The 21,829-nt window shown below is 35.2% G+C and overlaps 2 protein-coding genes and 1 non-coding gene across 4 annotated transcripts; 2 read left to right on the forward strand and 1 right to left on the reverse strand.

Annotated features, from left to right (window-relative positions):
- Positions 1–417: 417 nt before the first annotated feature.
- Positions 418–11,330, reverse strand: zgc:153240. 2 transcript variants are annotated; one of them, XM_073943581.1, is made up of 10 exons: positions 10,989–11,330; positions 8,804–8,878; positions 8,343–8,468; positions 7,413–7,541; positions 7,135–7,192; positions 6,930–7,049; positions 4,905–4,969; positions 4,398–4,537; positions 4,191–4,294; positions 418–949 (listed from the first exon to the last, which is right to left on the reverse strand). In XM_073943581.1, exons 1-10 carry the CDS (start codon positions 11,135–11,137, stop codon positions 740–742), a joined length of 1,176 nt encoding a protein of 391 aa, XP_073799682.1. In that variant the 5' UTR covers positions 11,138–11,330; the 3' UTR covers positions 418–739.
- A 784-nt stretch (positions 11,331–12,114) lies between these two features.
- On the forward strand, positions 12,115–12,954 carry si:ch211-156b7.4. The gene has a single exon (XR_045227.7). It is a non-coding gene; the product is annotated as a si:ch211-156b7.4 (transcript).
- A 2,192-nt stretch (positions 12,955–15,146) lies between these two features.
- On the forward strand, positions 15,147–20,794 carry rps15a (ribosomal protein S15a). Its single transcript, NM_212762.1, is given in 5 exon segments — positions 15,147–15,155; positions 15,725–15,862; positions 15,955–16,034; positions 19,580–19,665; positions 20,664–20,794. Coding segments are annotated over 4 exon segments (393 nt in total). The 5' UTR covers positions 15,147–15,155; positions 15,725–15,729; the 3' UTR covers positions 20,758–20,794.
- Positions 20,795–21,829: the final 1,035 nt, after the last annotated feature.

Raw genomic sequence — 21,829 nt, forward strand, 5'->3', positions numbered from 1 at the left:
AGAACACGCTGTCATATATCAACAGTGCTGTCTTAGTATGTACACAGAGAAAAACAAATATTTAAATTAAATCTAATTTCATTTTCATTGGTCCTTTTAACTGGATTTATTTAGTATTTAGTTTTTAATCCCCCAAATCAACATCATCATCAGCAGCAGTAGACTTCATTAGTTGCAAGTTTGTTTTTTCTCTGTTTAACTTCAAAACATAAACTATGTTAATTGACTATGATTAGTGTTTTCTACTCAAGATGGTTGAAGTTGCACAAAATGCTAACTACACTGCATTAATTATAGGGAGTCGAAGTCAGGATCACATTGAAGCTGTGAGGGAGAAACATACAGCTGCTTTAGAGCTGCTTTACTGGATAGAGTATCTAGATCACATAATTTTCATAACTCAGAAAAATTCTAAAGTACTTCATGGAATTTTTATCTCTTCATTGTTATTTATTATTACTATATATTACTTGTGTGTGTGTATATATATATATATATATATATATATATATATATATATATATATATATATATATATATATATATATATATATATATTTTTTTTTTTTTATTTTTTTAAGGAAAGCTTTGTTATCAGCTGACCAACATTTATAAAGTAAACAACAGTGCAATCTACTGAATGCAGGTCAATATAGCAGTTTAGGATCAGCAATGTCCAAGGTGTCACAGATACAGTAGTTGAGTGAGTTTGTGTGAGAGGGATTAGATGTCAGTGCTTTTAGGCCTGTGTCTGCTCACTCAAGAACTCCTCCAGGACGGTTATGATCCCGCAGGCCTCAGGAAGGCTGCTGTGTTCAGCTCGGGCGTTTTGCAGCAGCACGTCGCCGTTTCCACAGCTCTGCAGGAACAGACAGCAGCGAAACAGAGCGTAGTGGCTCATCTCTGCCTGACGTATGAAGCGCTTCAGGTTGTTCATGTCTTGGATGGCCTGTGTGGAAGAACAAAGTGTGCAAAAAGTTGAAGATTGAAAAATCGATAAGCTGAACATGAGATAATCAAAATATATCATTTGAAAATTCTGCTTTTCTCTTGAATAGCTACAAATTGATTAGGTAAGAGTTTTAATGAAATGTTTATATTATTTATTCTATAACAGTCTATAACATTTTCAAACAAAAATAAGGACTGCAGATTTTGAGTCAATTCCGATTTTGTGACTATCTAATTTTTTTGATGACCAGCTTACATCGTCTTTTAAAAGTGTCTCATACTCCCTATCCGATTGTCTGTATTTACACAGCACACTGCAAAGTAAGGTAACGAAGTAAGCAAAGGAAGTAACAAAGTGCAAATACAGGATTGTACTGGTATCAGTACTTTACTCCACTACTTATTTTTCTGACAACTTTTGACTTTTACACTTTATGTTTTTACAGAAATATCTGTACTTTTTACTCCTTTCATTTCTTAAACCACGGTCATTACTTTCGTTTTCATGCGTTTGGTGGCGCGATCCATATTATCTCGTCAATGCGCAATTAGAACGCCTTTTGTATTTAGTCAATCTGTCATTGTGCGCTGGCGTGCTGCAGTGCGTGGGTTTTTCAACCTCTGATCATGTGCCATAGTCTTGTTTATTTAAGCTTACCATGGAAATGGCTAACGTGAATGAGACAGAGAGAGTACACGATGTAAACATGACTGATATAATGTTTCTTGACCTGTTTATGCCGGGTAATAAGTTGAGTTATGTTTGATCGGATCACAGGTAAAACAAGAGATGCATTCCTGTTCAAATCTGACATTTAAATATGAAGGTAAATCGGTAGCAAAAAGTGCTCACATTTAGATTTGCAAGCTCTCGAGTATTGCTACTGATTTACCTTCATATTTATATGGGGTCAAAGTCTTTTGTCCACTTTCGACCATGTTGTATTGTGGTAAAAAAAACACTCTCAGTCATGTACTTTTTTTGTCAACAGTACTAAAGCAATTAAATATCTATGAACACCTTATGCAATAAGGTTTATTTCCTTGTTAAATTCAACACATTTATTAGTTATTAATACAGTATAAAAGCAGGAGAAGTATGTTTTAGAACAGGGGTTCTCAACTGGTTTGGCCAATGGACCCACATTTTTACATGGTCATCAAGCTGCGACCCAAATTTTTAGGAACTATAATACAATTTTAGGAATTATAATTAATTTGTATTTATTTGTTAACATAAACAGGTATTGACAGATAAATCATAAGAAAATCACCAAGACTTACAAATAAACAATATTTTATTGCTGTCATTTAACAAAATGTATCGAATTATACAAATATTACAAAGTAAAAACGACAAATACTGTAAACAGAGTTGGGTAAGGAAAGGTTCTGTTACCATGAACTAAACTGAACTGTTAATAAAACATGTTGTCTGGTTTCTAAATGTAGTTTTAATTTAGAGGGTTTCATGCTCTCTTAGGAGAGCACCTCACTACATATGACACTGAGGCTTTTTTGTCGTTAATATATGTAAATCCATACTTTACATATTTGTGGTCGTAATTTCGCTTTGACATATTTGTTGCTATAATTAAATGAAATTTCACATGTCAAATGGTAGGGTTGTCGCGCACGCTTTTCAAAATAAAAGTCCGGTATAAGCAAAATAAGTAAAAAAAAAAAAAACTTTTGTTGTTATTTTGACCACACACTCCACGACCCACCCACCAGTTGAGAAATACTGTTTTAGAATATACAGATGAGTATGGCAGCTGTTAAACAGCCATAAAGTTATGTTTTGTGTCCAGGTGATGATACACAGGGCAACTTTTTGGGCAGTGTTGTTGGACAATATTGTAGAACGATGTTGCTCAACTGCTGAAAATTGGAAATAGAATTTTTACAAAAAAAAAATTTAAATGTAAGTTATTTTGTGTGCATGTATACATTATGTGTGGGTAGTTAGCCATGTGAAACTAAATTAGTAATTTAGTAGTAATGAATACTTTTTACTTTAGTACATATTTCAGGCTGTAATTCTTTACTTTTACTTGAGTACAAAAGTGTAGTCAGTACTTCAACTTTTACCACAGTCGTTTTAAACATGAGTATCTTTACCTCTACTTGAGTAAAGGGTGTGTGTACTTTGGCTATCTCTGACCATGAAAAAAAGAACAGGCGCTGACTGACAGCTGATAGTAAAAGAGCACCCTTTACTCCATTCCTGTATTTAATCTGTCTTTCTTTAAACTCTTTTTGACAAGTTGTTTTACTATAGTTTGACAGGAAAGTTCTCCTTTTGCCTTCTTTTAATCTAGGCCTTTTAAAACCAGATTTATGCAGGTGATGTTTTTATTAGTTTATATCATTTAGGTGGCTGATGTTGCACTCTCTCTTGTTAACCTGAGGTTTGGGACTCTGCTGAAGTCTGTTCGGAAATGAAAGCGTCAGAGTTGAAGTCATTCGCTATGGTTTTAAATGACGTGTGACTAGCATTGACAGGTGAAAATTTGATCTACCTGCTTACACTGCACACACAAGGGCATGGGTAAATTTCCACATATGAACCTAGCCTGAATCTGATTTGAGTAAATCGGAATCCATGTGATTTTTTACTCATACGTGGGCCATATATCATCTGTGCCACATGGGACAACAAAATCGGAATTGAGTTATTTGAAGCATGCAGTGTAAATGCATCCTTAAAAAGCCATTTAGAGCATTCTTATTTTTTCAGAAGTTTACATTTATATATTTTTGGTCATGTTTTTATTCCTTTTAATGGTTTAAATTCCTTGGAAAAAAAACTGCAAATAAACATATAGAATTTAAAGGGACAGTTCAAGCATAATTAAAATTCTGCCATTATTTACTCACTCTCATGCTGTTACAAACCTTAAAAGAAAGAAAAACTGTCAAAACTTTGATGAGTAAATGATGACAGGATTGTTAGGTGAACTGTCCCTTTCACTATTGGCTATTTTTGACTATATTGGCTATATAAAAAGAATCTTTTTAACTAATATCATGTTAACCTGCTTAACGTACGTTTTTTCAGTGTTTATTCTGACAAATTAAGTAGATAATGTAAATATATCTTTTATAATTTAGTTATTAAATATTTAATCTTTAATAAATCAATGTTAAATGAACAAACAACTGAAAATATGGATCAACTTTCACATGTATTATCTGAGCATGAGGCTACTATTACACACAATCAGAAGCAGGCGAACCTTAAGTTTGAAGTTCTCCAGGATCTGCCGGAGGAGGAAAGGGTTAAATCGCTCTGCAGCATTGAGGAAAGCCTGGATCCAGTCATCGCAGAATTTGTTACTGACTGCATAGGTGAAAACACCAACACAACATTATCAAAATATTGACACATTTACGAAAACAGAGTGACTAGATTTAATGACGATGATGATGATGACGACACTGACCTTCATTGGTTAGTGTTGGAGGACTGGTTGAGCAGTTGATGATCAGGTTAGTGTGAGAGTCTTCTGAAATGGCCTTGCAGAGAGAGGCTGTAGTGGTGTCTTCCTGGACTAAACCCTGCAAGCTTGCTGCTTTGATGAATCTAATCAAGACAATGGATCAAGTTGCAAAAATACCAGTGCATATCAGAGAGAGTACCACTTTTAATGTTTTAAAACGGTCCTTAAAGTTTGGTTTAAAGAAAATCTAATATGTAACCACTGATTTAATTTAATTTGATTGACTAGGATGTATTGTATGTATTGTACTGCAAGTGTATATTGTACTATTTGCTATGTTTTTTTAATATTGTTAAACTTGTTACAACTTCCTGCCCAGGGACTACAGATGTAAATTGGCTTTATAGCCAACTCTGGCACAACATTTTATGTTGTACATTGTCCCTGTATAAATAACTTTAGGGATTTAACACTAAAACACGAGTAAAAAGGGTATTTTAGTTCACTTACCTCACTGTATCTGCCTTTGTCCTCTCATCTCCTCCTATAACCTCTACAAGCTTGTGGCTCAAAGCCTGAAAAGAAATTACAGGTGTGTTACACTCTTTTAATTCATAGCAAATGTCCTGTATTTTCTGCAATATAAAGCCGCTTTTTGAGTGCATGGTACAACTTAACTTCATAGTGGGTGGTAAAAATCACTATAGTTTTGCCACCTCTACATGCCGTGACATCATTCTGGGTCATTTTTTTAAACCCTTAGATTCCAGATTTTCAAATAGTTGTCCAATTGTCTAATCATAACAATCTATTTATTTAGCTTTCAGAATATGTCTCAATTTTAAATACTGGACCCATATGACTAGTTTTGTGGTCCAAGGTCACATTTAAAAGGATCGTACAGTGACCGTAGCTGACTAATTATTTAAATCTGTCTCTTGTCGCAAGTTTACTAACGCAAGTAGTGACAATTCTCTCTGTCCAAACAGTCATCAGCAGGGTTATTAGCATAATTTAATAATAACATACTGTGTACTGTACACAGTGGAAAAAATCCCCCGAAGTAGGGCTGTAGCGACTCGTGTCATGCAGTCAAAAAGCGGGATAAGTCGTTTTTTATCATTTGAAACATGGTGCGACATTTGACGTTTATTAATATCAAGCATTGATGTCAAGCAGGCAAACTACGGACAAACTATGCAAATATGTGGACTGGTGTCATATGAGAGAGACATGTGATATTCTATATAGTGCATTTCTTGGTTTCAGTTACAGTTCGATTCAGTAAATTTGTTTAGACTTTACTTTGTTGTTTATAGTGATGAAACTAGAATTTCTGTTTGTTTGATCATTTATTTGTATGGTTTGTTTTATTATGCAAATTGTTTGGTGTATTGAATGTAAAAGTTAAATACTTTCAAGACTACTAGTGATGTTCACATGACTTCTAAATGAAATATGAAAAAATATTGAAATTTATTTTCTCTCTAAAAATGCTAATTTGTTTTAATGTAACATACATCTGTGAATTATTTTCCTGAAAACATGGTCATTCTTATCAGAAGTGACTTTATAAAATGTATATCATTTACACAACCTGACAGAAGTCTTGTAGCCGGTTTTAGGAACAACAAATAATAACTTGACTTCTAGTTGATCATTTGCTATCAGAATTGGCTTATATAAAAGGCAAAGGCCTCTAGATTACACTTGTTTTTTACCAGAATAAAACATGATCATGCCTTGATTTTTAATTTAATGAGGACAGTAAAGTCTGACTTTGATGAGACAAAAGTCTTGTCACTTAACAGAAATAATGTACAGTAAAGAATGTAAAGTCATGGTTCAGTGGAAAAAGAATTTATATTGTGAATGACTCCCATGAGCTTGGACGACTGCATCCATACATCTCTGCAATGACTCAAATAACGTATTAAGAAAGTCATCTGGAATGGCAAAGAAAGCGTTCTTGCAGGACTCCAGAGGTCATCAATTTTCTTTGAATTCATCTTCAATGCCTCCTCTTTTATCTTACCCCAGACATGCTCAATAATGTTCATGTCTGGTAATTGGAATGGCCAAACCTGGAGCACCTTGACCTTTTTTGCTTTTAGAAACTTTGATGTGGAGGCTGAAGTATGAGACGGACCACTATCCTGCTGAAGAATTTGCCCTTTCCTGTTGTTCCTAATGTAATGGGCAGCACAAGTGTCTTGATATGCAGGCTGTCGATGTTGCCATCCACTCAGCAGATCTCTCTCAGGCCCCCATCCTGAATGTAACCCCAAACCATGATTTTACCTTTATCAAACTTGACTGATTTCTATGAGAATCTTGGGTCTACGTGGGTTCCAATAGGTCTTCTGCAGTATTCGTGATGATTGGAATGCAGTTCAACACATGATTCATCTGAAAAATCTACCTTCTGCCACTTTTCCAGATAATCAACTAGAAGTCAAGGTATTATTTGTTGCTCGTACAACTGGGATTGACAAAAACTTTTGTCAGGTAGTGTAGACAGCAGTGTTTTCTTACAGCATGCAGAAGATATCCAATGTTGGCCTGCAGTAGCTGAACCACTCTGTGGATGTGCATAACTGACTCCTCATACCAGCGGTTCAGGTAGGGCCTGACCTCCGTCTCCAAATTCAACATCTGTAACCACACATTAACAGTAAACAGACATCAAAAGAAGTGTGCTTCCAAAAATCATGTCTGATTACTAAAAAACTGCCCTCACCTCTAGAGTCAAACAACCTCGCAAACCCTGAACATACTTGTCCAGCTCGATTCTGAAGGTGTGCGGGGTTAGGGATAACAACATATGTTATTTAGAGAGCAAAGCTTTTGAATGCAGCAAAAAAACCTTGATGTGGCTTCACTTTAAGTGGCTAAGCTTTTCATTCATCATAGTACACGTGCTGCTGCTGATGTGACAATAAAAGTGATTTGATTCTTTAATCCACGGAGCTGAATTTCTTGCAGTCTAATGCTCAGTTCTTTGTAATATAAGGATATAGATTCAGGCCTTTCTCTGATCCTCCGAGAAGACACACCACCCAGCCGTTGCCATCAGCCTCAGGCTGTTCTGGAGATTTCTCCTGCTCCAGCAGACAGCAGTAACAGCCCACCGCTTGCTCAGGGATGCTGGAACACAGTTAAATCATTCAGTCAGTTACAAAAAACAAGAATGACACGCAATGTAATAATTTCATTTTCTAAACATTGTTGTTAATATTAATAAATATGATGATATTGCAGTAAAACACGTTAACAAGCAATGAGTAATGGAAATATATTAATATTTTGTTAGTTCACTAGATTTACATTACTTAAAGTGGCTATATATGATTCAGTTTTACTTTGGTATTATTTATATATTATTATAATGTGTGTCAGTATAGTACTTGGTGTTATTATGAATGATATAGTTCACCCAAAAATGAAAAATTGATTTGTCATTCAACTTGTTCTAAATCTAAGAAACTCTTCTTTCTTCTGTTAAACACAAAAGTAGATACTTTGAAAAATGTGGAAGTTAATGGGTCCCAGCAACCAACATTCTTCAAAATATCTTCTATTCAACAGAAGAATGAAACTCATCATAAAGGTTTAAAACCACAAAAGAGAGAAAAAATATATATATTCATTCTTTATTTTGGGCTGAACTCTCCTTTTAAATTTTTATTTACAGTTTTAATTAATTAATTATGTGCTTCTGCCATTTTTTTATTATTTTAACTGTTTATTAGTATATTTTATGTATGTTTATATTTTTATTTTTATTTCAGCTTTTTTAAACTAGATGTATATAAGTTTATTTTAAATGAATTAACACTTTGTTTATAAAAGAGTCAATCTTTAAATACCCCATTTTGATGATCAAAAATTGTTCTTAAGTGTGAATATGATTGACGTTAACATCAACAACACTGATATATAACACACCTTAGCTCCACGGTGGCAATGTTACCCATACCCCCCAGCAGAGCACCCTTGCTCAGCCTGCGGGAGATGTAGCTTCGCAGTTCAGGCTCTGCCTCCGATGGCAAACTGGCATCCAGTAGTGTGAGACTTTAAGAGTGGGAAAATATATGTTACTTACAAACCATCGCACCAACAAGGAAAGACTAAAAGAGCAAGCAGACAGAAAATCAGTTCATGAAGCAATGCAGTTAACAGAATCAGCAGCAGCCCCTAGCAGAGACACATACTGACAGAAAGACAAGAGTATGGATGTTAGACAGGTTATTTCGGATGGTTTTTGATGACGTGTGCAAGCCAACATGATGAAATGCCAGACGCAGAATCCTGAGTGAAGTTTCTGACCGAAGCCATGATTTCTTTTTTCATAACAACACTGAAAGTCACGGGACTGTAATGACTGATGACGGAGGGACCCTCTTTACCTAAAGTCTTCCTGACTTGTGGTTGAGTCCGATCTCCTCTGGCTCCACGCCACACTCTCTCCAGAAGCCTCAGATCTGGGTAGTTGATAATGTGTTATACGTGTATATATATGTTATGATCTCCCGGTATCCTCATTGGCCTACATGGTCATCTTTTCTTTTTTCTTATATCCATAACAATAGTGTCTTTAGCAGGGGTGACCAACCCTGTACCTCGAAATCAACTTTCCTGCAGATTTCAATTGCAACCCATATCAATGACACCTGCCTGTAGTTATCAAGTGCGGTTCAGGTCCTAATTACTTGGTTTAGGTGTGTTTGATCAGGGTTGGAGCTAAAATCTGCAGGAAGGTAGATCTCCAGGAAACGGGGTTTAGCACCCCTGATATACATCTATCAGGGTTTCTGCAGGTATCTTCAAGTCAAATGTAAGACTTTTTAAGACTCTTTTAAGACCAGTATGAATAAAATTTTAGATGTATACAGGGCTAAACATCAAGGATTTTTATTCTAATGAGCCAGCTAGTTTTTTTGTATTAATTGAAGCTCATGTAAAGGGATGTGTTGCTTTAGTTTTCTTTCCCTGATTGGGGAATTTAATTTGGAGAATTTGCTGTAAAAATGTCTAAAAGCTGTTGTGAATTGTTTCTCTTTGCAATAAAAAAACTTAAATATTAAACTAAAAGTTTTGAGATGGATTACTGGTGATTGGGTGTTTGCTTGATAGGGTAGCTTTACTTGGACATAGGGAAATTAAGACCTGTTTAAAATGATTTAAGACCTACAACCCAATAGTTCAGTGAACCTTTTGAGGCCTAAAATGTAGTTTTTGAAATGTAGGACATTGTAAGAGCTCGCAGATACCCTGGGGTATATACAGGAAAATAATAATGAGTTTACTTCCAGTTTCTCTGGATTTATGATTTACATTTCATTTTTTAACTAGTAAACTACAAATGACTTTTTTTAAATTTAAAATGACAATGCAATTCAAAGCATTTTACCCCGAAATAACAAAATGGTGAAGTTTACAGATTTTATATATAATTTTAGCCAATGTTTTAACTTCAGAGTAGTTTAGAAAGCAAGATTTGAGAAATAACCTTGGTTTTTAATTACAACAAAAGACTACACTTATTATTCTGACCAAGTGTCCTTTAATAGGGAATAAAATGCTCTTAATAACATTGTTTTTAATTTAAGATTTAGAAGAAATTATCCCATATTTAATAAATCCAGAGAAACTGAAATTGTTTAGTTGGTTTAGTTGAATTATTTCTTTAGCCGTGTGGTAAATTCATTCAGTGTACATTCATGGTTTCTTCTGGCTAACCCATTATTGTGAACTATGCTAATTAAAGATATTGTAAGATAAAAATGTCATAAAAGAGTATGTTTAATTTTTATCATATCAGCATATCATATCATGTTAGCAATTCAAATATACATAGAAAAAATGCATAAGGTTAGCTAGACATAACCAGGGTGCAAATTATACATAGACGATCAGGAGGGGGTCAACTTTTTCGGTAATGTTAGTTTGTGTAATACATGCTTCAATGATTCAAATGTATGTATTTGTTTAAATTACACCTCATTTATAGATAAAATGTATTTAGGTTTTCAGTGTTTTGTGCAATATTTTGTGTATTCTGACCTACAGTATTCTGACATACAGTAGCTAATTTAGAGGTCACTGTAAGTCAAACTGCATCTAATTTTACTTTAGTTTTATGCTATATGTAGAAACAAACTGCTATTTTACAAGAAAACACTTTTCTTGTGAAAAGTTAAGTTTACAAGGTTCACATAAGTGAATCACTATTATGCATTCACAGTGGTATGAACCATTATATGGGTGATCAAATGTATATTTATATTATGATTTTGATTTTTTATATTAATTTAAATTATTAACATTATTATTTATACACACAGCATAGCAAATTGTTTCTCTTTCTCCCCTATAATGTATTTATGTCCTTCAGGGGTATCAAGCATTACCCCTCATAACTGTCCTTGCATAAATCTCATTCGCTACAAATAAGCACAAAATTTAACAAGTATTTTAGAAACTAGCATTTTGAAAACTTGCAGTGCACCCTGCATTAGGAAAAGCCTTCTTAGCACAACGTTAGCTTACGATCCCATGCCAATTTACATGGGTAACGTTAAACCACTGTACCTTGTGCTCTGGTAGTAGTATATGGCATAGTAGCTGTTAATCTGTTGTATTTTCTGGCTGTATCCGGCGATCTCTTCGCTGTCGAAGTCTGCATCTCTTTCATCCACGTCTATGGACTCCTGAAAGGAAGAGGTCTGGGATGTAAACATGTCTCTGGAAAGCCAAAGGGACACGAATTACACTGATATCCGCTGTGAACGCTGTGCTATTCCGATATCTGATATATATTTTTGCTTTCCTGAAGATGTCAATACACTGAATTAGTGTTAATATTTCATTTGTAATGCATTTAAATGCCACGTAACATTTGACTTATTCCATGATAGTGACAGAAATAGGTGTGAAATGCGCATGCGCTGGAGTGGTGGTTTGTTCGAATCGTGTGCATGAATGAATTTAAACGAATCGTTCATGTTCATCCATAAGATTGAATCTTTTTAAATACATTGAAATCAGTTTGTTAACTGCAAAAATATGAAGGACTGTGCTTTAGCAACACCATAGTGAATTGGTTTGTCGTTTTGTTTTGGCTGTTATTATGATTGTCATTTTATTGTTATCCCAAGCTGTAAACCAAATAAATAAATAAATAAATAAATAATAATGTTGTTATATTTGTGAGGAAAACATTTAGAAAATTTAAACCGTAATAATAATAATAATAATAATAATAATAATAATAATAATATAACAATAATTAAATAATAATTGACTTCCAAAACTTTTATCATGCAAAGGATGTATCACTCGTCAAGTGTTATTTTAATTTCATTGTTTTACTACCTTAGTCTATATTAATAATTGATATCATCTACATAATCTTCTGTCTGATCTGATTATTTTTTTCTTTAAAACTGAGTAAAGTGTAGATAAAACATTTTTAAATATCCATTTCCATAATAGTAATTAATTAATTTTGTAGGCTTCTGATTGCTAAATTCGTGAATATTATGTCGGTATAAAATTCATTCCAAATAATTTTGAAAATTCATTATAAACTCAACCACTACAAGACATTTTACTGCAAAATGACTCGTTTTATTCCTTTTTGAGATTTTTTTTCTAAAGATTCGAATCACTTGGATGAATCAAAAGCGTCTCTAGTACGCATGCGCTGTACATCTTTGTGCGTAAGCGCGCCAAAACAACACGAGAGCACTTGCATTGCACTGCGTCTTCATACCGTAGACTTATTTTGTAAAGATGCCGTCAAATGTGGAAATAAAAGCCGTTTTGCGTGATATGCGTTACCTCACGCAGCGTGCAAAGGAGCTGAGCGGTTCCGACGGGACGGTGATCCGTCAGCAGGACACGTTTTTCAGAGTCCCCGCGGGACGCCTGAAGCTCAGAGACTTCCAGGACGGGGCAGGACAGCTGATCTTTTATGAGAGGCCAGATACCGAAGGACCCAAGTTGTCAAACTACTCCATAACCCCCACAAACGACCCACAGGGGCTGGTCAAAGTTCTGACGGACGCGCTGGGGCAGGTCGGCCAGGTGAAGAAAGAGAGGAGGCTGTATATGGTGGGACAGACCAGGGTCCATGTGGACTCTGTGGAGGGTCTGGGGGACTTCATGGAGCTGGAGGTGGTGATGAAAGAAGACCAGAGCAGAGAAGAAGGAGTGAGCATCGCCAATCAGCTGATGCTGGACCTGGGGGTGAAGGAGGAGGATCTGATAGATGGAGCCTACATGGACCTCCTGCTGAAGAACCAGCAAAATGGACATTAACCATAGTAGACCATCACCTCATGCTGTTTACTGTGTTGCACTTAGAGCTGATTGTCAATCCTGCACTTGTTAGCTCGCTATAGGACCAGATAAAATCCTGACTTAAGTACAATACATGTTTCTGAATTGTTTTTACCTTAATCATAGCTGCTCCTTTTGTACTACAAGACAAAACTAATCAGTCTGTTGAGATCATAAAGAGTGAAACAATCAACAGAATAAACAATGTCGCATACATGGTGTTTGGTCTGATTTATTGTAAGTTTACTTTTACATGTTTGTAAAAATACACTTTTAGGAGAATGCTGTGAGCTCCTACACTTTATGACCTCAAGGCCCCTTGTAATACTTAAATACTTTTATTAAAGATATTAAACAGTTTTACTAATAATTTTGTACTGAAAGTATATACAGTTAGACATAATATAAACACATGTTAATTATTTAAATAATATATGTGAGCAGTTCCAGCGTTATGGATGTGACATTTTCAGTAAAAAATTAAAAGGTAAAATCACAGAGAGTACATGTTAACGTTATATTAAAACATCTGTTTATACTTTCCAAAACAACTGAGCAAGGGATCAGAAAAATATCAATCTGTAAAAATGTTTTGTACTTTAAATGAGGAAAATAAACGTGACATGGACGTGATCAAAAAAGTATGCGAGTTTAAAGTATACAACATACTTTGTAGTAACTCTGTGAATTAAACTGCAAAACCCAAAAGAAAAACAATAATAATCAAAAGGAGAAGAGTTGTCTCTATAAAACAAAAATGATTGACTTTATTTTATTTGACATTTTTGCATTTGTGAACTTCGTTATGGATGTGACAGATGTGAACTTTCCACTTGTGTGACTTTGGTAAATCAAATATAATTGTTTGAAAACATTTACAGAGACATTTTTGAGTAATTTTAAAGTACTGTAAAATACAAGCCTACACAAAAAACGTAGAAACGGTTTTCGTATTTTGGTGAAAACCTTTTTTTTTTCATGACAAGGTTGACATTTGCATGGAATTGCTCACTTGCTTGTAGTATGATTCTAACTGTTAATTGACTTTGTTTTTACAGATATTAAATTCAAATAACATTACAATTTTAATTGATGTTGTGGCTCTCATGAAATAGTCTTGAGGCCCGCAACACTAGTCAAAGACAGGAAAATAGAAACATTCGTAAAACTTTTAAAATATTGGTGCAATAATAAAAAAAACACATTTCCTCTGATATTTGTATGTATTTTGACCATGGCAATTTCTTTAAAATTATTTTCGACTCTAGAAATAAATGGATAAATTATAACATACATTATATATTAATATGTTAAGCACCATACATTTTAAATGCATTTAATAGATTAATTGTAGCAACAAAAATTATATAATATTTGTAAAAATGCTAAAACAATCAAATAAGAAATAAACATTAAAAAGAAATGTTATACGTTTAAATAAATACATGTACAAATGAAACTAAAACTTTTGATTAAAATATGTAAATATATGTTTAAATAAACACTATCAATGAAGCAAAAATGTAACTTAATAGAAAGTACATTTTCAAAATAATAATTTACCCATAGGGTGGCACGGTGGCTCAGTGGTCAGCCTTACAACCAAAAAGGATGCTGGTTTGAGTCCTGGCTGGACCAGTAGGTGTTTCTGTGTGGAGTTTGCATGTTCTCCCCGTGTTGGCGTGGGTTTCCTTCGGGTCTTCCGGTTTCCTCCACAGTCCAAAGACATGTGCTATAGGTAAATTGAATAAGCTAAATTGGCCGTGGTGTATGTGTGTTTCCCAGTACTGGGTTGCAGCTGGAAGGGCATCCGCTTTGTAAAACATATGCTGGATAAGTTGGCAGTTCATTCCACTGTGGCGACCCATGATGATTAATAGGACTAAGCTGAAGGACAATGAATGAATGAGGAATAGGAATATTTCACTAAATAAAGTCCCTTACACAATGTTAATGGTGTCCAATTATTTACAGAACCAACATGTATTGCAGAACATGACACCTTTGTAAAGAATAAATATAAGTATATATTATATATTTACAACGGCAATTAAAAATAAAGTTGAGTAAATACTGGTGCACTTGAGAATTTGTCAAATGCAGTTGTATAGTAGGGCTCAGTTGATTTATTCTGAGACTAGAGGCGTAGCATTGCAATGAAAGACTCTAATGGAGTCAAAAATGGCCATAAAGAAAAAACAAACAAATAAAATCTTTAAAGTATGCGACGTAAATTATATTTTGTAAACAGGTAAATGCATAAGGGTGTTTCTGTACGGCGCTCCAAACAAATAGAGGGCAGTCGCACAGACGCGTCAGCACGCAGCGTCCTTTTACATTCTCGCGAGAGTACATTTTTCCCTAATCGCACCGCGCGCCCCGCTTCCTTCCTCTTTCCGCCATATTGCAGAACTGGTAAGGCTCAGGATTCTTCATTGCATGTGTAATCTGTTTAAAATCACGCACATCGTCACTCATCATCCACAGAGAGAGCGACATGTAGCTTCACGAACACCACAAGTGCAAGATTTTTAAGTCATTTGGCCAATCGTGTATGTATGAAGGGATAAATTACCCAGAGTTTCATGAGCGTTCAACCTCTCCATCGCCCAGTAATGCCTTTCCATGATACCGAGAGGCAAACACGAGTCAAACTGAAGTTATTATTAACGCCGGTGCCTTATTTAACATCACTAATGTGTGTTATTGTGAAGTACACTAGTCAAGGGTGAAGACAAGCTCACATAGCGGTTATCTGCTAACAAATTCACGCACCGCTTAAACGTGAAGCGCTCTCGATGTCGGAGAAAGTTTGAGCCGGGTTTTGTTTGAAACTAACATTACGTTTCCCTCTAAACACAGTTGGACTCTGTCTTACGTCTACCCCGTTGATGTACATCTGCTGCTAAATTGGCCATATGAGGCTGTGTGACTGATGTAATGACTGAATATTGTATAAATCCTGTCCTGTTCCTCCTCCTCAGGCATCATGGTGCGCATGAACGTTCTCGCTGATGCGCTGAAAAGCATCAATAATGCTGAGAAACGTGGAAAACGCCAGGTTCTCCTCAGGCCCTGCTCTAAAGTCATAGTACGCTTTCTGACTGTGATGATGAAGCATGGTGAGTTACACATTTAGTTTTGTATATTTGAAGAATTCTGTTATTTTGAAGCGTTATTGTCAAACAAGTTGCTCGTTGATTGATCTCCGCAGGTTACATTGGTGAATTTGAGATCATTGATGATCACAGAGCCGGGAAAATTGTTGTCAATCTCACAGGGAGGCTGAACAAGGTGAGTGTGACTTGCAACACTATGAAAGAACTGTTAGTGCTGTGCTTTAGTGACTGGCTAAACCAGGGCTGTCCAAACTCGGTCCTGGAGGGCTGGTGTTCTGCATAGTTTAGCTCCGACTTCCTACAACACACCTGTTTGCAAGACTCTAGTATACCCAAGAAGAACTTCATAATTAGCCGGTTCAGGTGTTTAATTTGAATTGGAGCTAAAACATGCAGGATGCCGACCCTCCAGGACAGAGTTTGGGCACCCCTTTGCTAAATTGTTCACAATCAGCTGCACTTTCTATATATAATGTCCAGCACTATTGTCATAATGGCAAAATTAGGACTTGCATGTGACACTGCTAAAATATCACAATGCTGATAACTTGCTATGAAAAAAAAGACCAACACAAAATACTTAAACTGCTGTACAGATCCAAATGAATGACTGTGGCTGCGTCCGAAACCGCATACTTCCATACTATAGTGTACGCTAAAATCAGTATGTGAGCCGAGTAGTATGTCCGATTCAGAGAATTCGAAAAACAGTATGTGAGAAGTACCTGGATAACTTACTACTGCCGGCGAGATTCTGGAGTGCGCATCCCATGCATGCTGCGCTATCCCATGAAGCGACGCAAATTACGCAGGCACGTCACGTGACTGTCAAAATGGCGGATGTAGTATGTTCGAATTCCATTCATACTTTTCACATTCATACTGTATAGAATGTACTTTTCTAACGGCCGAGTAGTACGTTTAAATTCAAATGCAGTACCTACTAAGTAGTAGGCGGTTTCGGACGCAACCCATGACATCAGGAGGTGTGCATACACCGAAAAATGGCCTTTTGTACATAGTTTCTCATGTATTTAACCATTTGCATGGAATATGCTCAGTAGAGGCACTTTCTGTTCAGGCGTGTCAGGTGTCAGTCAGCACAAGTACACCATCAAGCTCTTAAATGGTTATGCTCAATTCATTTTAATACATCAGGGTTATTCAATTGTTGGCCCACCAAACCTGCCCCCAGAGGCAATTTGTTCGAGCCCTCCAAATATTGTGACCAAGACATCAAAATAAATTGTCAAAAAATGGCCGCTATAGTTGTGAAGTGGCGTGCGTCTGTTCACAAGCTGCAGTTAAAGGCTACGCAGAGAGCGAGTCAACTGACATTAAGCAAGTGGTGCGAGCAGCCGAAAACATTTGGATATGTTTGTAGAAAAGTCCTTTTGTACAATGCACAGATATAGTTAATAGGGATGTAATGATTAGCAGATTTCACTATTAACCCCACTTTATTCAAAAAAGGCTTGTCAATGCCGCATTTCTATTGCATGAAAAAAAAAGCTGCCGCAACAAAGTTATGACAATACGCACGCACATTGGATTTACTATAGCAGCAAGCCGTTGACATTGCGTCTTTTCCGCACGCATTATTTTTAATGAAGACGTGTGCAGTAGTGCAATGTAAACAAAAGATATGTCAGATGAATTATTGCAAAATATTTAAATGATTATGCATGTATAAATGCAGATGATAACTACAGTTCATTTAACTTTTGCTAATATATAGCTTAAATTAACATTAGACAAATACGATTTTTTAAAATTCTTTTTATTCATTCATTGTTCTGTCATTTATTTTCATTGTAAAATTATCACTTGTGTAAATCGAAAGCTTTTTTATTTATGTTTAAGTCCAAAGAGAAAAATGGACTATTGTTTGTCTTTTATTAATTTAATGTGCTGTATTTGGTTTTTGTTTTTTCCAAACTAGTAGTGTTTTGAATTTAATAAATGCATAATAATGGTAAAACCATGATTATTCTTCAGGTTATAATTGTACAACCAAAATCTATTATCGTTGCATATCTAATTGTTACGCAGTTTAAAACAACATGAATGTGTCAATGTAAAAGAAGCCTACTTAAGCAATACACTGATTTTGTGCCTCGAAATACAACATTTAGATATGCTAGTAAAAAACCCACATTATACAAAGTAGTGATGTTATGAAGTTTAAAAATACAACAAATTAACGTTTTAATGTAGTTGACGTGGGTGTCTCTAAGCACAAAAACAGCATATGGGCTCTTTTTTTGATGTTGTGTCATCACATATATTGCAAGTCTTTTCTCTCCAGCCCCTCGTTTGGAATGCTTTTCATGAACTGGCCCCCATGACAAACTAATTGAATAGCCCTGATGTACGTCTAAAGTCTGCATGTTACTAGGAGGGATAATATGCGATAAGCAATGTTTAGGTCTAGCACCTACTTGGAATGTGGTTATAGAGATAGTAAAGCCCTATTGATAGGTCAAATTTAGTAAAATTTGTATATACAACGGATTCTTGCAACACTAATGCTTGACATATGAATTCTAATTATTGCACATCAGTGATACGGATTATTCATTTACTATTATCATAAGTTTGATTTTATTTTATTTTTTTTCTGAAGCTATTTCTCCTGTGCTGTTTCTCGTTTATGTATGTTTTCTGATACCTCTAGAATGTGCAGGGTCTTCTGTAGTGTCGCACAAACTCTTCAAATGCCACCTTTATAAAAGTTCTGTAATTTATAAAGTAGCAGTGCTTTCGTTTATTTAATAAAATGATTAAGCCACGATTATTGCTCTTTTTGTCCCAATAACTTTCATTGATGCACATGCGTCAGACTTGAAAAGCAAGCTCTTACGATACGTTTCGAAGGTGGCCGTGTTGATGCTTGGTGAAACTTTTTTGCAGTACTTTTCTAGTACTGGTATGTCATGCAACAATTCACATTTAATCAATTTACGATTTATATTTCTTGCAAACATTAATTAAAGTCATTTACTGTTACTGGTTAATGGTTGGCTTCTCCCTGGCTTCTGCCCTGTAAAATGGTAGTGTGATGAATATCGCTGTTGCTTAAAAGACAGTAAGTTATGCTATTGTAAATATTCTTTTTTACAAGCACCAGACAGTCACACTTTAGATAAACAGCTCAGTATGGTGTGGAGATTAGGTCAAAATACAGATTTCGCACACTGGACCTATTTATTTGAAGGCAGTACTTCAAAACAGATAAATGTAATGTTTATACATACAAAAGTGTATATAATTATTCTTTTATTTAAAACAAACAAAAACAAACCTTTTGCTAAAAGATACTCAATACACTTTCCAGCTCAGGGTAAAGTCACAGTTTGAGAGAGTTTATGGAATTTAGCAGACTCCTATACAAGGGCACTTGTTCAGTTTTTGAAATGGTTGCTGGATTCTGGATATTTTCTGCATGATGCTAATGGTGTGCAAGTATTCACTGAAAAAAGCTTGTTCAAATTTCACTCAGGTCTTGTTTGGTTTTCGATCTTTCAGGCAATGCGCATTGCTGGGAATACATTTTTAAAATAGTTCAAATGGTCGTTGACAAACTTTTCAGAAGTTGTTGTAAGGTTCTTTGTAATATAAATATTAAATGTGGACTCTACCATTTGATTGCTGATGTATGTACAGAAATAGTGGGTTTTAGCACTCATAAGTTTCTTAAACAATTTATCTGTAATGCAGTGTGGCGTCATCAGCCCACGGTTCGATGTGCAGTTGAAGGATCTGGAGAAGTGGCAGAACAACCTTCTCCCGTCCAGACAGTTTGGGTGAGTAATTGACACTTTATGATTTTTGAGTATTTTTACTAGTAATATTAGCTGTGACTGGTTGCATTTCAGAAAGGCTGTCTATGGCATTGAATAAATTTTCTGCACAACAGTAACTAAACTCCTGACAGCTACACTATTTGCTGCTTACAAATCTGGAAGATTTTAGAATTCTTGCTTGTCAAAATGGCAGATTTATCCATTTAAATATGGTTCGCATTCTCTATTATATAGTGATTATATAGCTATTGCATATAACTATTTGCAGAGATTAATGATAGAGCATTTGGCTTTGCTCTTCTTCCTAAATGCTGTCATTTGCATTGTTATTAAAAATTTCCTTTTTTGAATTAAGTTTTGCCTTAAACTGGAAACTAAATGCTGGCTACAGTTACCTAGTCTCAGAAACTGACTTGTGTTCTAACTTCACAATACAATCAGACTTCAGATTTGTCTACATGTTACACACTGTGTTCTCTTTGTAGATGAATAAACAACTTTTTCGTTTATGTAAACAGGAATTGTGCTTTATCGTTATTCATTATCATTAGTCATGTCATTGCATTTCTGAAAGCTCTTAACGTTTTTAGGCAAGGAATAAATAGTGTACAGCTTACTTGCAGTTTACCTTCATTGAGTTTATATTGCACTGGTTATTTTTCACTCTGAAGTCAGACACTTAAAAATAGCCCACATTGATGAACTTTTAGTCTTGTTTAACAGTTGTCGGCTATAAGATGAGAATTCATTTCAGTAATAAGTACTAACTATGTGCAATATACAGATTGTTACCGGTCAGTCATTGCATTTCCCATAACACATAAAGCTGCTATATTGTGATGAGGGATCCTTTTATTGTTTTGTTTGTATTATAAAATCTTGCAGATGCGTGTTCAGTGTTAAATCATTTCTGCAGCACCAGCTATATAAATATAAACATGAGCCATCTTGGACCGCCTGGTCATGCTTTTCGTCTCTTCTTTTTTTCCCCTCTGCAGATTCATTGTTTTGACAACCTCAGCTGGCATCATGGACCACGAAGAGGCCAGACGAAAACACACAGGAGGAAAAATCCTTGGGTTCTTTTTCTAAACATGTAAAGTCGCCAACAAATAAACACAGTGGAAGTAAAGTCATGTGTTCTGTTTGCTCTCTTAATGAAAAACATGTTGTTACTCATTCATCTCACACTACTTACAGCAGAACATTTACATTTTAGGAAACATGAAACCCAAAGAAACAAAGAAAATAACTTTTGTCCTGCCAGTTTTACTGTTATTGAACTCTTGTTTGGTTGGATTAAGTATAAAATATAATGGTCACTTCCGGTGCTGTTATAAAGCAAATACACCTAGTAGAAAAGGTTTCAGTCACTTTGTTTATAGCTGGAGCTTGTTAATGTCTAATTCCTGAGATTGACACATTTGTGTGAAACTGTTTGTAACACAGAGGATGCAGTGACTTCATTGACTGGCTCTCATTTAACTGAAGTGGCAGTATTTCATGTCTGGCACCTGCAAGAGGAATGATATGAGTGTGTGCTAATGGGGTTCACATTTAAATGCACATTCCTTAATGGGGTGCTCATAGCACATCTAGACCAGACTGTGGTTTGCAGAAAGGATGCACTGTGAGCCTGTCCAAAAGAAGAAAATGTGCTCTTGTACTTAATCCACATAATAACTAATGATGTTGCTCTTTGTAGTTTTGCTTTTTCCCAAATCAAGGGCTTTAACTTTATCAATATTTTTATTTCACCTTCAAATGTAAATATCTAATGAATTTCCATTTACCTGAAATGTGAGTAAGGTAATTTTTAAGAATTGCTGTATTCCTAAATGCTTTAAATCAGTGGGTTAAGAAATTATTTATATGATTGTTTTAATGAGAACACATAGCTTGCATATTTACATATTCTACATTTACTATCCTGATTGAGTGATTTTAATTTAAAATCTAAAGACACTAAACGTTTTCAAAGATCAGTGAAGTCATTGCCTTGTAATTTAATGATCTTTTTGGAGGGGGGAAACTACATGAGTTTAAGTTTCAAGTACAATATAAAAAAACTAATGAATGAGCAGACAAAAGCTTAAGGATCTTATGCATTATATAGTATTTCCAAAATTCTATAAACTGCATAAGATTGAGCTTTTGTCTGCGC

The sequence above is a fragment of the Danio rerio genome, chromosome 3 (assembly GCF_049306965.1).
Source record: "Danio rerio strain Tuebingen ecotype United States chromosome 3, GRCz12tu, whole genome shotgun sequence".
NCBI classification, from domain to species: domain Eukaryota; kingdom Metazoa; phylum Chordata; class Actinopteri; order Cypriniformes; family Danionidae; genus Danio; species Danio rerio.

Bases quoted from the DNA above. Each gene is read 5' to 3' on its own strand.
- zgc:153240 (XM_073943581.1), bottom strand. From the start codon at position 11,137: ATGTTTACATCCCAGACCTCTTCCTTTCAGGAGTCCATAGACGTGGAT. The intron at 7,542-8,342 runs GTGTGTTATATA...ACTGTGTTCCAG, and splicing joins ATTGCCACCGTGGAGCTAAG to CATCCCTGAGCAAGCGGTGG. The intron at 4,970-6,929 runs GTAAGAAAACAC...ATTTCTTTTCAG, and splicing joins TTGGATATCTTCTGCATGCT to GCTTTGAGCCACAAGCTTGT.